The following is a 16091-nucleotide window of genomic DNA, read 5'->3' on the forward strand; positions in this document are numbered from 1 at the left end:
AATTAATAACTCATAAATATCACGAGCTCCCATCACTGTAATGACCACTGTTGTTTTTGAGCACCGAGCGGTGCAAATATACAAGTGTCACAGCAAAGGGTCTGAATACTTATCTTTGCAGGACGTGCTGTGATTGGCTAGCGAGACACATGATGAAATTACGGTAACTTAAAACTTAAAAATAGCACCGCTCACTTCACACTGGGTGTGATTTTTATTTTTTGTCCTTGCTTTCATGAAAGACAATGAAATGATGGAGCTTGCACAACAATGAATTTAACCCATTGAGCTACACCTGTATTCTGATTCTGATTCTATAGACTGGTAAATGATTTACACACACACACACACACCGAAAATAGTCAATCTACAAGCTCACAACATTTTGCCACGTGATGCGTTGAATAAACATAAGTGTATGTCATAGAGTGAATAATGCCATTTGGTTTAATGACAAGTGTCACAGAATCTTAGAAAGGAATAAACAAATGAACAAAGCGGTCTGGGTGAAAACCATATCTGATTGTTACAATATACTGCACACACTTGTACCACAAGAGGGTCAAAACAAGAAGAAAAGACACGAAAAATAACAAAATATCACAGTATTCATTTGTTTCAAAAATACATGAACACATTTTTTGAAAAACCTTGTCTATGCAAATTCCTAGATAACCCCTATATAAAGACAGACTAAGATTTTTTTGTTTCTTAAATAAAACTCACTCTTGTTTGTCAGCAATCAAGTGCAAATCTTCTGCCATGCCCATGATGAGGAAGGTCTTATCTTTCTTCAGTTCTAAAGACTTCCTGCAATGGGGAAAACTTACAAATGCACGCGTCTGCTTCTCAACTCCCGCATCAGTTCCTGTAACAAACAGAAAATAAATGCAGTAAAGGTGCTTCACACATATCAGCCTCACCCTTTCTGTCATATCAAATCCAAATGAAAATATAGCTGCAAGCAGCGATAATACAGGGCCAGGAGAGAGAGAGAGAGAGATTTGATTTTAAAAGTCCTTTATTACGCACTGCTGGGTAATACAGACCAAGAACATAGTCAAGCCCTCATACTTGACTTAAATACTTAGAAAGAAAAAAAAGAAGAAATACAGAAAACCAACCAGGCTCCAACCTCAGATCAAAAGAGAGAGAGAGAGAGAGAGAGAGAGAGAGAGAGAGAGAGAGAGAGAGAGAGAAACGGAATAGATTGAAGAGAGAGAGAGAGAGAGAGAGAGAGAGAGAGAGAGAGAGAGAGAGAGAGAGAGAGAGAGAGAGAGAGAGAGAAACGGAATAGATTGAAGAGAGAGAGAGAGAAACGGAATAGATTGGAGAGAGAGAGAGAGAGAGAGAGAGAGAGATGGAAACGGAATAGATTGAGAGAGAGAGAGAGAGAGAGAGAGAGAGAGAGAGAGAGAGAGAGAGAGAGAGAGAGAGAGAGAGAGAGAGAGAGAGAGACACAGACAGACAGACATGGAAACGGAATAGATTGGAGAGAGCAAGAGAGCCATGGAAACGGAATAGATTGAAGAGAGAGAGAGAGAGAGAGAGAGAGAGACATGGAAACGGAATGGATTGAAGAGAGAGAGAGACATGGAAATGGAATAGATTTGAGAGAGAGATGGAAACATAATGGATTTATTGGACATCACATCCTATTGCCCGTAACAGGAATCGAACTCTCAACCTTTGGACTGAGAGGCTGCAACACTACCTATAGTGCTACAGCTTTGTCCAGGCTGATTTTGTCTGTTGAAGATCATAAACTCTTGCCTTCTGTCATGAACCAAGCCCCTGTTTCACAAACACTAAGATCACTCTTTCACAAACCTTTTACCAATAGAGAAATTGTATGTCTCCTCGAAACCGAAACCAGTGAAAGCGGCCGATCTACAAGCTCACAAAACGTTGCTATCTGAAAAGTTGTGAGATTGTAGATCGGCTACTTTCACAATGAAGTACGTCATACATTGAAAAAACGTACTCTCAATTAAGCATTTCAGGTTATCTTTACCATTTGCACATGTATTCAATAATGCAGTCATGTTGTTTGCAATTCAACTTAAACGAAGTCTGCATCAAGTGAGGCTTGAACTGGCGACCTTGAGATTGTGAGGCACCACTTAAGGGAGACGCCATTGGACCAACAGACAAGAACCCGTGAAAAAGGAGATCACACAGATGATAAATCCTGGGTTTAAGTGTTTTTCAAACTGCTCAAAATTGCGGACAATCTAAGGGGGGAGCTTACTGGTCAAAGCGATAGATGTGTTCCTCATGAGTCAAGGCACAAGTGTAAGCAAGTTTCACGACTTTTGGCCAAACGAGGCATGACTTAAGCCCGTTTAAAGTTTGCATTTTCAAAAAATTGCTATAGCGCCCCCTTTGGCCAATTGGAGTAAGATTGGTTTCAGTGATATTTGGAATGACCCTCAACCTTTCTGCAAAGTTTCAAAGAAATGTGAGTCTGCATGTGTGTGTTAGGGGCAGATGAATAATTTTCATAAAACTGTAATAGTTAAAATCTATCTCCTCCTGGGATTTTTGAGCAATCTGCACGAAACGTTTAACACTTGAACTTTGGACCTATGCCGACAACACCTTGGCAGCGGATTTTCCATAAGTGAAAAAATGCAGAAGTTAGGAGCCAATGACTGTTTTTCATATAATTCAAAAGGAGATCTAAAGGTCAGAGGTCAAAAGTCAGAGGGTGAAAGTTGTTCAGCATGAGGAGACGCATATGTGTATCCAAGTTGGCTCTAGGTCAAACAGGGCATGAGTTGTACCTGTTCAAAGTTGGCATTTTCAATTGAGTGCTATAGCGCCACCTTTGGACGAAAGATTGTGAGAATTATTTCTTGATAGTTTTTCATGACCATCTACCATATGGCCGAGTTTCGTAAAAAGCGACAGCACGGTTCAGCCAGAACTGCGACAAGTGGCAGAAGGAAAAAAGAGTAGAACATTAAGACAGGTCCAGAGCTGAGCTCTGGCCCTGTAAAGATACGTTGCGCTAAATCAAGTTAAGACAATACTCGTTTTTAAAACAAAAAAACATGTTTCTTCTTTGAACATGTGATACAGTAGTTTAGTTGTGCATAGATGTTCTGTTCTGTTCTGTTCAGTTTATTTTTAGCATTTGGACAAAGAATACATATGTGTATGTACAGTATTGCATTTAAGAACAACACCGAAATGTGGTGCCATGGTGGCACAATTTCAAACAAGTCCATGGTACAGGTAGTAGGTAGTCAGGTCCATTTGACATAATAGAGAGAGAGTCCAAGATTCCGAAGAAGTGGACAGGGAGAAGCATAATGCTTATAAAGCCCTGCCCCTGGCTCAGATTGCATAAATACATTAAATCATCTGTGTTAACAGCACACGCATCCAAGGATACATGAAGTCAAGAGTCATGATGGCAAAGAGCTACTGTAAGCGGAGCATGAGTGTCAGTGTGGAATGCATGGGCGGCGCAGGTCTAGCTAAAAGTATGATAATAACAATAGACCAAGATCAATAAATAATATTAATAATCATGCAGTAATATATATTAATAGGTATAACATAACTATAAGGTATTATAATATATACAATATAGGCTAACACTTATGATACAATAATATAATAGATTTATAATAAAATAATAATAGATATATTATAGATATTTATAAGCATAATTATAATCAAGGTATTATAGTATAAAACAATATAGCACTTACTTTAGATGTGTATGTATAGATACATAAATGACAATGACATGTAGTGAGTGTGTGACAAGAAAGACACGGTTCAATTATTAAGATTTAAAAGGGAGGAATAATTATCTACCTTCCTTGAGAACGTTCTCTATGCGCATCTGGTAAATGTCCACAGATGGATCTGCTTGAAAATGTTCCACTCTCACTTTGTACACTAAAAGAGAGACAGGTTTCATACTGTTTACACAACACAAAAACACACATGGATGTATATACATATGCACGCACACAGTTACTAATACAGGAAGGCACTCTTACCATAATCTGTTCTGTTGTTCTCTTCAACGTGGCAGGCCATAGTGATTCGGATTCGGGCATCATTGCTAATTTTGTCCTTCTTCTGCTTACTGCAGTTCTCTGGAAATGCACAGGAAATAAAATGATTCTGATTATAATTTATAATAAGGTGTAGGTGGGAGATAAGGATAAGGAGATACTTTTTTTTTGGATAAAGTTACCTGTATGACAATCTCATGCTGTCACACTTGTTGTCACTTACCTTCAGCACATACACATACATCCCCTCGACAGAGCTGTAGTAACTCTCCTTGTGTTCTCTCTGGGCGGTAGAATTTTACACATGGTTTCTCTGCAAGGAGACACAGAGTGAGAGATATCAATATGTGCCATCCTGGTCTGATTTGTTACACATTTTCAGTGCCTGAAAATGAAATTTGAACAAAACATTCCTTAAACACAATTAAAATCTGAAATGGTCTTCCCCTTGAGATTAATAAGGCATGTATATATACTGTATATACAGTATATATATATATTTAGAGAGAGAGTGTGTGTGTGTGTGTGTGTGTGTGTGTGTGTGTGTGTGTGTGTGTGTGTGTGTGTGTGTGTGTGTGTGTGTGTGTGTAGGGCCGGTTCTGACCCAATTGCAATTGGGAATCGGATGAGCAGCAGACAGACAGACAGTATCACAAGGTTAATTCACTCATGCAAACAGTGATGTGACTTGCAAACGACAAACAAGTGATGGAATACCGATCGATCGCGCGTCATCATTCATTTGTGTCATCATTCATCTAAGAATACTACACCACAAAAAAACCTGTGTGTGTGTGTGTGTGTGTGTGTGTGTGTGTGTGTGTGTGTGTGTGTGTGTGCGCGCTTACGATTATAGTACTCATAAACAGACACAGCTGCAGGTTGCAAGATGCCCACTTTCATTTCCTGTCTGATTCTAAAAGCGATCTCTTCTGGCCGTTCATGAGAAACCTGGATAGAGACAAACAAACTGGTGACATACAGAGACAAACATTTACAGCGTGCCTGTGTATGTGTGTGTGTGTGTGTGTGTGTGTGTGTGTGTGTGTGTGTGTGTGTGTGTGTGTGTGTGTGTGTGTGTGTGTGTGTGTGTGCTAGATTATGAGACCCAAAGAGAGAGAGTAAAAGCATACCTTGTCGAGGTAGATGATGATGGAACCTTGTTCAGACAGAGCTTTGTCAATTTCATACTTCGAAATGGGGCGTGCAACCCCACTGGACAGCTACACACACACACACACACACACACACACACACACACACACACACACACACACACACACACACACACACACACACACACACACACACACACACACACACACACACACACACACACACACACACACACAGTCATACATATTAAGTCTACATATAATTTTAAAGATCTAAACTACATTCTATGTTACAGCATTGTGTGCGTGCATGCATACTTTTGTCTTTGTGTGGACCATATATATTTGTACAGGTTTATACTAGTAGTAAAATCTCATACGGTCACACCTGTGAACACTACAGGTTTATACTAGTAGTATAACACAGATTGGGGTTAGTTGGCTCTCTGTTCGAACCATGCTCCACTAATACTCTTGTGTAGGCCCTTACCGTGTCCAGATCTTTGTTGTCTGCAATAAAACCAGTTGGTATGCGGATATCTAAAATTGTCATTGTTGCATCTTTATCCGTGTCCTTATACCTGTGGGGATAATGGATAGAATAGGTGAAAGAACAATGGAAAGGCTGGTGAAAGGGACACTACTGCCTCAGTTTTTATAGCAATTTATACAGCCTTTTCCAAAGTTTAAGATATTTTTAACACCACTTGAGATTTTTATATCAATGTATACAGTCCTTTCCAAGGTTTTAAGAACTTCTGAACACCACTTTAGATGAAGAGAAAGAAATGCATGTTAGAAGAACATTTTGAGAATAAACTAGAAAAAGTGCTCCTCGGAGCACAGGTCTCCGCCAGGTCAGGTAGGTTATTGTGGGGCAGCAATGTTCGGAATTCGGCAATCAGGATGTAATATGAAAAATCGGACGGAACCATCTTGACCACTTGTCTATAGAGATAATGGGTACCGATTTGCATGATGTTTGGACACAATTTGTACGAGTAATATAAAAAAGAAAACTGTTGCAAAAATTGGCCTCAAGGTGGCGCTATAATAGGGCAATGTTAAAATGGTGGCATTTGTTCCTCAACGTAGTGCGAATGTGCGAGCAAAGTTTCACTGCAATCGGACGCTGCGTTCATGATTTGCGGCATTTTGTTCTAAACGGGCCACTCCTGCAAACTTTAGATGTCAATTTTAGTCAATCAGGATGGATTATGAAAAATCTAACAGATCCTCTTGATCACATGACTATAGAGATCATGTGTACCAATTTGCGTGAAATTTGGATAAAATCTGAAGGCTTACAATCAAAAAATGTGTTTTACATAAGTCCGCCTCCTGGTGGCGCTATAAAAGGCAAATGTAAACAATACAGGGCAAAGGTTTTTCCTTGGCCTCTAGAGAGTGTGCATACAAAGTTTTACACAGATCTGTACAGTTATAGGCAAAAACACAAATCGGCCTGTTATAGCGCCACCATGAGGCTGATTAAAAAATGTTCAAGTACTGTAGCATTTCTTCCTTGCCGTAGTGGGAATGTGCGTGCAAAATTTCACGGAAATTGCATGCTGTGTTCATGATTTGAGGCATTTTGTTCAAAACGGAGCACTCCTGCAAACTATGGAAGGCAATTTTAGTCAATCAGGATGGAATATAAAAAATCTGAAAAACCCGTTTCGTTTAATGACTATAGAAATACTGTGTACCGATTTGCGTGATGTTTGGACAAAATCTGTAGGAGTACTGTCAAGAAATGTATTTTGCACAAATCGGCCTCTTGGTGGCGCTATAACAGGCCCATGTGAAAAATTTGGGTCAGAGGTTCTGCTGTGGTATCCAGGGAGTGTGTGTGCACAGTTTCGCTGCGATCAAGCCAGCGGTGCCGAAGATTAGCTGTACACAGACAGATGGAATGACGGACACACGGACACACGGGCGGGCGGACGGACGGACGGACAGGGGGTAAAACATACTCTCTCGCCATGCCTTTCGGCCTGGCAGAGACAAAGAATGAACAGGAAAGAGTGAGGACAGAATGGAAGTAGGGCTTGAAATGAACAAAACCCAAATGCTGATGCAAATGAATTGCGGTAGGCAACACAATCAAGTGTCACGTGAGTCTTTCCTGGATGACTGAGCTTCTATCGGGTAACTAGGTATCAAGGCCCCCCAGAAATCTATGATTATGTCATGTGCCCATTATTTTGCCGATTATTGTGTGAAGGTCTATCTCTTCATTAAATCAGTGTGTTCTTAAGGATCTTTCATTATTATACAACTATCACTGTACCATCATTCAGTATGATGGAACACACAGGAAAGTAAATCCACCTCGTAAAGCCCCTTCCCTCTCCCTTATATAGACCTAAATCCAGCTTTGGTATGTCAAGGATAATTTGCACTCCCCTGAGCTTAGCAGAATAATAAAAAAAATGAAATAGCCTATTTAACTAAATATGCACGCTTACCGCTTATTGGCACACCTCTAGCATTAGCGAAATTATGAACATCAAAATTCAACAATGGTCGGCACTCTGAACCGACACTATTGTACTACTAATTCAAATTTGGAGGAATATCGTTTCAGAACTCGTGACGGTGACAGGTAATCTATCGCTCCAGATATTTCAACCCTAGCCCATTACTTTAAAGGTAGCGTAAGTGATTTACTTTCGTTAAAATAAGTGTTAACAAGCTCTATATTCTGATAGCACTCATTGCTAGTGTTTGTTCAGTAAAAGGAGTCTCCCATGTCTCTCCAGCTCTTTCTTAAACAGAAAATGCATTTTCAGTGCTCTCTTCTGATTGGCTTACATTTTGTCACCTACCTGAAAATGTACTGTATATTCTGTTTACTAAAGAGCTGGAGAGACCCCTGTGACCAAACAAACTCTCACTCTCTCTCTCTCTCTCTCTCTCTCTCTCTCTCTCTCTCTCTCTCTCTCTCTCTCTCTCTCTCTCTCTCTCTCTCTCTCTCTCTCTCTCTCTCTCTCTCTCTCTCTCTCGACAACTGTTTTGGAATAATTTATTTAGGCTACATAATGGGTGTAGATTTGAGGAAGCACTAATCTTTATATGGTGAAATGGAAAATGTAGCACTCATTGCTAGTGTTTGTTCAGTAAAAGGAGTCTCCCATGTCTCTCCAGCTCTTTCTTAAACAGAAAATGCATTTTCAGTGCTCTCTTCTGATTGGCTTACATTTTGTCACCTACCTGAAAATGTACTGTATATTCTGTTTACTAAAGAGCTGGAGAGACCCCTGTGACCAAACAAACGCTCGCTCTCTCTCTCTCTCTCTCTCTCTCTCTCTCTCTCTCTCTCTCTCTCTCTCTCTCTCTCTCTCTCTCTCTCTCTCTCTCTCTCTCTCTCTCTCTCTCTCTCTCTCTCTCTCTCTCTCTCTCTCTCTCTCTCTCTCTCTCTCTCTCTCTCTCTCTCGTGACAACTGTTTTGGAATAATTTATTTAGGCTACATAATGGGTGTAGATTTGAGGAAGCACTAATCTTTATATGGTGAAATGGAAAATGTAATCAAATGGCTAGTGGGAATTCTGAGTGATTGATAACTTTAATGTACTAGCCACATCTGCTAACTGATTTCAAACCCTGGAGAGGCATAAAGTTAAACAAAATGCGTAGAATGTCAAGACAGAAATGCCTTTCACTATACTTACAAAACCTCCATTTTCAGCATGTATACATCATCATCACCACCTACTTTCTCTGGTGGACAGGAATACGTGTTTAAACAGGGTGTCAGTCGAAAAGATAACATTTGCAATAAAGTATACAGTATGGCTGAAAAGACAGATAACATGCCCCCACACACACACACCTGGGATGAGTTCCACTGAGAGGTTAAACTTCTGACAGTCACTCTCCTTTTCCTTTGGTAGAGCATAATAGAGTGACACAACCTGTGAACAGAGTCAAGTTTAACCCATTAAGACCCGAGGCTGAAATTATATGTAATTGGCCAACGACCCCATCTCAAAATATTTTGATCCAGGGACCCCCAGAAGGAAAAATAATTGAGTTAAAATGTTCGCTTTCAAAAAAATATATACACTATTCAAAGATTTGCACATATCTTTTAGCGGGGCACAAAGTATGAGCTTGTATATATCTGCTATTTTTGAATAGCTAAAATCTAAAATGACACAGATGCTTTCCCGTTTTAATGGGTTAACAATGAACACTAACAAACACTGTGCTCCAGCTGTATCCTTTCTTTTTTTATTTTATTTAGAGTAGCCAATTCTTTTTTTACCCCCTTTTTCTCCACAATTTAGTCGTTATGCCAATTAATTCCTCCCCACACACATTTCTGTGTTGTCACTGCTGTCGTATCCTACTGACTCAGCTGCCAGTGAGGAGCCCCCACCGGGAGGACGTAGAGCCTTCGTCCTACTCCTTCCGCCCAACACTCCCTGTTGACAGGTGCCGCCGGGCCCGTAGGAATACATGCAGTGACATTTATCACCCTCCCCGACCGGCTTCTCTCCCCTGAACACGGGCCCATTGCGTTCGCACAGACGCCCGACAAATCCGGATGCACCACGGTGGATTCGAACCCACAACCTCCGTGATACAGCTGTATCCTTTCTACTTGCACATTTACGTACTCACGCACACACACAAGCACGCACGCACACATGCACGCATGCACACTCGCACACACGCACGCACAGTGTCTGATATCACTGCAAAGGTGATAGTTCTGTAGACACAGTACCATAGTAATGGCCAGTTGGCCACCAAATGTTTGGCCACAATTTCCTTTTTATACAGGAAGGAACTAGAAGCCTCTGGTCTCATTTTGTCCACAAACAGCAGCTCCACTGAGATATTTAAAGACAAACTAAATGGTATTTTTTGTGTCTATAAGCTCTGATTTTGGGCATGGTGAGTACCATGGCCTGTCTGGAGGTCACCTCGCTCAGAACACAAACTAAACTAGAAAAGTGTGCTCCTCGGCGTGCAGCCACCTGGACACAAGGAAACTGAGGTGAGGAACGACAAGACGGTGCAATTTTGCATTCGTGCAGAAGTGAACTTTGTCAGGATACCAGATATAGATACGAGTACACAGCACATAGACATTCACAGAAAAAGCAAGTGGGGCTGAAGAATGGTGCTTACAGTGAGAGTTGCTTCTCCATTTCCTCTGGCGGTCACATTCAGGTTATGTGCATTTTTGTCCTGTGTGAGTCAGGGAGTGTGTGTGTGGGGGTGTCTCACACACACACACACACACACACACACACACACACACACACACACACACACACAATGAGCAAATACAAATGATCGAACATTACACTTTACATTATGTGTATGTGTGTATGTGTGTACGTGTGTACGTGTGTACGTGTGTACGTACGTGTGTACGTGTGTACGTGTGTGCGTGCGTGCGTGCGTGCGTGCGTGCGTGAGGGGGGGTTCGTGTGTGTGTGTGTGTGTGTCTGCGTGTGTCTGAGTGTGAGTGAGTGTGTGTGTGTGTGTGTGTGTGTGTGTGTGTGTGTGTGTGTGTGTGTGTGTGTGTGTGTGTGTGTGTGTGTGTGTGTGTGTGTGTGTGTGTTTGTGTGCGTGCGTGTGTGCGTGCATGTGTGCATGTAATCTCACTTTTAGTGTTCTTGTGGTATAGATATTCTCTCTGTTGAAGTTGAAATTGTCCGAAAGTTTCCTGCCAGCCACTGAGAATTCCACATCCAGATTAACGTCAAGTTCATTTACATTTACATCGGTATTGCTCCAGTACTCAGCTAATGCCTGGTACACTACCACGGTGGCCTAAAAGAAGATCAGACCCAGAGATAGTAAAATAGTTAGATGGAAAGAGATGTATGTGATGGTGCTACAGTTAAACACCTGGCATCCACTGGGCATTTTGTTCACAAGCTCACAACTCCTTCCAGTGCGACAGGTTGTGAGATTGTAGATGTGTGCGACTTGCAATGAAGCAATGAAACATGAGAGGCAGTTGCCCTTCACAGCCGTGCCAACCTTCTGTGGGCACTGAGGTAATTGAAGTTCTAGACTCATACAAAATTTGGGTATTTCGATTAATGACTACCTTACTTTTCAAGGTTGAATTTGAAAGAAGAAAAAAAAAATTAGGCACCTACAGTGTACTTTAGAAACAAGATGTTATTCTCTTTTAATGCGAAAAAGCGACTTGTAACTGAAACCTTTTTACCTGGTTGGATTATTGTGATCGTTTGTATATTAATTCTTCCATCAATGTCTGTATATGCTTGACACAGCTTATAATGCTTCCTTGCGGTTCATTACAAACTGTAAAACTCTGAATCATTGTTATTAATACTCTTGTGCAGGATGGCCTGCTCTAACAACCCATATAGGCTCAGTCATTTTTATTTACAAGGCTTTTCTTGGTAAATAAAAAACTGTACTGTACTATTACTCTTTGCGTTTTACAGGCTTCCTCATGCTTTCCGTCCCACAAGCCCCTACGGAACTTGAGAAAATGGCTTTTGCGTTTTCAGCCACCTCAGCATAGAATGATCTGCAAAGTACCTTGAAATTAGATCAGCTGATCCCGCTAAATGCTTTACAATCCAGATTAAAAGAGCTGGAGGCAGATTTTATGAACTGTCATTGTTTTTTGTTGCTATTATTGAAATATAATAACATTTATATTTGTTATAGAATGTTATTATTTTTATTTTATTTATTCTAGTTTTATTGTGTTGCTTGTTTTAATTTGCACTGCTGTCTGTTGTGTTCCAGGGCTCTATTGGAAAAAAAATGCTTTAATCTCAATAGGATTTTACTCCTGGTTAAATAAAGGTCTGGGGAAAAAATACACGTGTTACCTGGCTGGAGCCATACGATCCACTATATGACCTCTGTTGGTTCAACCATTTGACGATAGGTTTTGCCTCCTTAAAAGCCTTCATTCGTAAAAATAAAACAAAATCAAAGGGAAAGAGAAAAGTCATTAACTGTAGATTTTATTTTTCACTTTCGCAATTATCAAAAATAATACCAAAGATGATAGCTATTGCACAGCACAATGAGCCAGTCAGACAGCAGAGAACCTCACCCGTGCCTTGACCAGTGCTAGAAGAGCATAGCCTGTAGCTTCAAGGGTGTAAGGGTGACCATTGCTCACAGACCAGTGGTTACCTCCTGAGGAAATCAAACACACAAATATGTAACCTTGATCACTACTATGGGACTGTTGTTACAATAACTATTTATCATTCCCTACATTAAACAAATGTTAAAAACTGTATTTGATTGCATCGAATTGCATTAAATCAAATAACTCTGTATTAAAATGTATTGTCCCTGAATCATATTGTACGCCCATGCATGTATCTACATACATATCGTCTTATAAGGGAGCATTGCACACTCCTAATGTCTTCTGTTCAGTATGTACAGTATGAGTATGGTTACTGAAAGTCACCTGACGCAAACCTGAGGAGAACGTCCTTGTTGAACTTGTTTGTATCGGCTAGGGCTAGGGCGTACGATGTTATGGCAACAGCATATGGGGTCGTGAGCCCCTGCAGACGTCCCTCTAGGTGAGCCACTGCCTTGTTTATACTCGTTTGCATACTCTGGACACATAATAGAAAGGACAGTGTCAAGGAATTCTGGATCAGTCAGTAATGAGGGAAAAGGAGTCAGAACATTGTTTGTGGCTCTGCTACACTAAGTGGAACAGAGCCTTGATTGAGTTATTAACATCATTGGTAACACAACATTACACACAACATTACACAACTATTTATGTCAATATGGACTGTGGTGGAAAAAGGTCCATTGGGCCTGATTCACTAAGCTTGTTAACGCCCAAATTCCCACGTTACAAGAGTGATTCATCAATCTTTTTTTGTCTGTGAATTTTGACAGCCGTCCGCTCTTTCTCACATCTGATAGAATAGACAGTACACACTTTTTACAAACAGCTTAGTCATTGAGGCCCATTGTCTTTGTGTTTTGTCCTGCATACTACGCTGTTTTGTTTCCTTTTCTAATCACTTTCACTCACTTCTCACCGCAGTGGATTGGACCCCAGACGCTGCGGTGGTGAGCAGCCACTTAAACACTGCGCCACCTGAGCGCCCGCATAAAAACTATTTTAACACTTAATTTACACTTTTTTGAAAACATTCTTCCTCCTTATAATAATAATAATAATAATACCCAATAATCATGTATTAGGGAGAAATAGAACCATGGTACCCCATGTTTAAAGCTCCATTCATTGTTGCTATAAGGTTGCAGGGAGGGGACACCAGAAAGGGAGACAGAGAAATAGTGTTTGTTTGTGTGTGATGTTCATTACTCACCACAGAGGCAGAACAAACTTTGCGGGCTTCTAGCATGGCGATGACCGTGAAGGCAGTCACAGATGTCTCAGTGCTCAAGCCAAAAGAGCTCCGCTGAATTTATGCAGACATAAAAATACACTTATACTGTACATATCATCACTGCTGGGCAGAAACTATTTATACTTTTTGTTTTTAAAATAAATCATTGCCATATTTTATACTTTGTCAGTGTAAAATCGGGTAAAAGTAATGAAAATATGGCCATCTAAAAGCTCACCAGAAGCTTGCAACGTGTGGTGAGTTTGTAAATGTTCTATTTTTGCTATATTTATTCTTTCATTTATTGTTTTTAGGGACAGCAGGTTGAAAGTGGAAAGTGGTTCTGAGACACAGAGTGAATAGACAGAAATGGTGCCGTGTTAATGAGCATCAGTGAGGACCAGTTATATGAACATAGGTTGAAAATGGGTGAAGTGGTCCTTTAAGTCTAAGACAGACAGACAGACAGACAGACAGACAGACAGACAGACAGACAGACATACCCCCAGAGTAGCCACTTATTTGAGTTATGATTGACACTACTGAGCTTAAGAGATTCTGTGATCACTCAGCAAAAAGAGATACAAATGCATCGTGCCACAGACCACAGAGTTGGTCCTCACAACAACAAAGAAGATGGAGGAGCCGAGGGTCTCTCTGAGTGAATACAAGAACTCAAATCCAGCGATCTCGGAACAGTCGGACCCACGTATTTCTGGCCACCAAAGTCCACTCGCCCCAGTCAAATCCAGCGACCTCGGAACGGTCGGACCCACAAATCCGGTGACCTCGGAATGGTCGGACCCACTAGGTATATCTGGCCACCAGAACGTACTCGGCCACGTTTGACGTCTCGGGGGTACCGAGACTAGGGGGGGTGATGATTTATGATTCTGTGACTGTCCCTATCGGGACATAATTCGAACGGCACTGAGTCGGCTCCGCAACGCTCGGCACGGCGACTCGTTCGCCTGAGCTCACTCAGTGGTGCCTCTTGTTGCTAAGGTCCGTTTCAGACGCCGTGTCTCCGTCGTTGTAAATGTTTTTGGCCTAACTACTTCCTAACTTAATATTAGGGGCTGTAGTCTGTTCTCACCAAGCGGGCCGAGTGGTCCACCTCGCTGGGGGCAAGTGATCCGCACCAAGTGGGGCAAGTGGTCCCTCACTGGGGGGCGAGCCAAGCGGGGCGAGTGTTCCACCGCTGGGGGAGAGCGGACCACGGAAAAAATGGAGGTGAGTGTGTTTTGGGGCGTTCTCCATTCCAACATCAACTCATTGGAAAATAAGATGGATGAACTGTGCTAGGATACCACCAGGAGACCAATGGAATGTAATCTGTTTCACTGAAATGTTTTTTAACTGCTCGTTTCTAATGAGACGATAACACTAACATTTTTTATGTATGCCGCCAGGAACAAAGAACTGACTGAAAAAAGCAAAAGGTGGGGGTTTGTTTTATGATCAATAATAATTGGGGTGATCAGAATTATTTGCCTATGTATTGCCTAAAATGTAAGTTACTGTACATCCTCAAGCATAGCCACAGCCCGCAGGAACTAGGGGTGCTGGGTGGGCGGCTTCCCGTGGCTATGAATACTCAAGGTCAAAATATTTTGGATAATTGCTATATTTTATTCTTGTTGTGGTTTGGACCACCTTGGATCCAATGGAACATGGGTTATTTTTTATATATATTTCCTGAAATGTAATGGTTTTGGTTTGTATGTAAAACGTTTTTATCGTGACAAGGAAGTATTTTTGTTCCTGTTTTATTAGCATCAAAACGAAAGATTTGTGTCATCCAGCATACTGTACTTACAGCATCTTCAAAATTGCCAGCTCTCTTCTGCTGATCAATGAGCCACCTGACGGCACCACAAATCACATTATCATCCAATGTCACCAGATTTCTTGCCATGGCAAATATCTTGACTACATAGGCTGTCAGCCTGGAAAAAGGAGAGGAGAGTTAATAATAGTTGTACTGTATGTCTATGTATGTGAGTATATTGGTTATTTGGTGGGGGGAAGCTCACCTAACTGCGCCTCCACCATATCTGAACCAGACTGAAAAAGGACCATCATTGCGGTACTTAAGCTGTTTTATGTAGCCTGAACAAATACAAACACATGAACTTTTAGTTTTTAGAACATCCGAACGCGAGGAACTATGCTTTAGGTCCTGTGAGTCTGTCTGTCCGTCCGTCCGTCCGCCCGCCTGCCTGTCTGTCTCTGTGTCATGGCAGCTGGCCAGTCCTGTCTGTCTATTAACTTCTGCTTGTTTGTCCATTAGGTTGGAGCTGCACTCTGCTTGTGGGGAGGTGTGTCCTGGCAATCACCTGGCTGTCTTCTATCCTGCAATTACCTGGCTGGCTACTTACAGTATACCTGGCAGTGACTGTACGCAGTGCTCAGTGATATCTTACAGCTAGTGCTGGACTGCCTTTTGTTCTTTGCAACTTTGGACCTCTTTTGGTAAAATCCACCTTCAGTTTTACTTCGGCCTGTACCTCAGTTATTGAATAAAAATACTAAGTTTACTTTCTATACATCTCCTTGGTCTGTGTGTTCTGCATCTGGGTTCACTCAC

General features: G+C 41.3%; 1 protein-coding gene across 1 annotated transcript in view; it reads right to left on the minus strand.

The window, feature by feature from the left end:
• Positions 1 to 16091, minus strand: part of LOC311061739 (complement C3-like) — a 44397-nt gene that overhangs the window by 804 nt on the left and 27502 nt on the right. Inside the window, exons 23-39 of the mRNA XM_084080431.1 lie at positions 15538 to 15613; positions 15321 to 15450; positions 13481 to 13573; positions 12592 to 12745; positions 12223 to 12308; positions 11993 to 12070; positions 10779 to 10946; positions 10296 to 10355; positions 8989 to 9070; positions 8828 to 8876; positions 5643 to 5733; positions 5171 to 5260; positions 4886 to 4988; positions 4261 to 4350; positions 4020 to 4118; positions 3832 to 3915; positions 727 to 868 (exon numbers count right to left, since the gene is read on the minus strand). Of these exons, the coding sequence (XP_083936557.1) occupies positions 727 to 868; positions 3832 to 3915; positions 4020 to 4118; positions 4261 to 4350; positions 4886 to 4988; positions 5171 to 5260; positions 5643 to 5733; positions 8828 to 8876; positions 8989 to 9070; positions 10296 to 10355; positions 10779 to 10946; positions 11993 to 12070; positions 12223 to 12308; positions 12592 to 12745; positions 13481 to 13573; positions 15321 to 15450; positions 15538 to 15613 (1675 nt within the window). The remainder of the gene's footprint in view (positions 1 to 726; positions 869 to 3831; positions 3916 to 4019; positions 4119 to 4260; positions 4351 to 4885; positions 4989 to 5170; positions 5261 to 5642; positions 5734 to 8827; positions 8877 to 8988; positions 9071 to 10295; positions 10356 to 10778; positions 10947 to 11992; positions 12071 to 12222; positions 12309 to 12591; positions 12746 to 13480; positions 13574 to 15320; positions 15451 to 15537; positions 15614 to 16091) is intronic.

This window comes from Gymnoscopelus microlampas (assembly GCF_963454915.1).
Source record: "Gymnoscopelus microlampas genome assembly, chromosome: 15".
Lineage (NCBI taxonomy): Eukaryota > Metazoa > Chordata > Actinopteri > Myctophiformes > Myctophidae > Gymnoscopelus > Gymnoscopelus microlampas.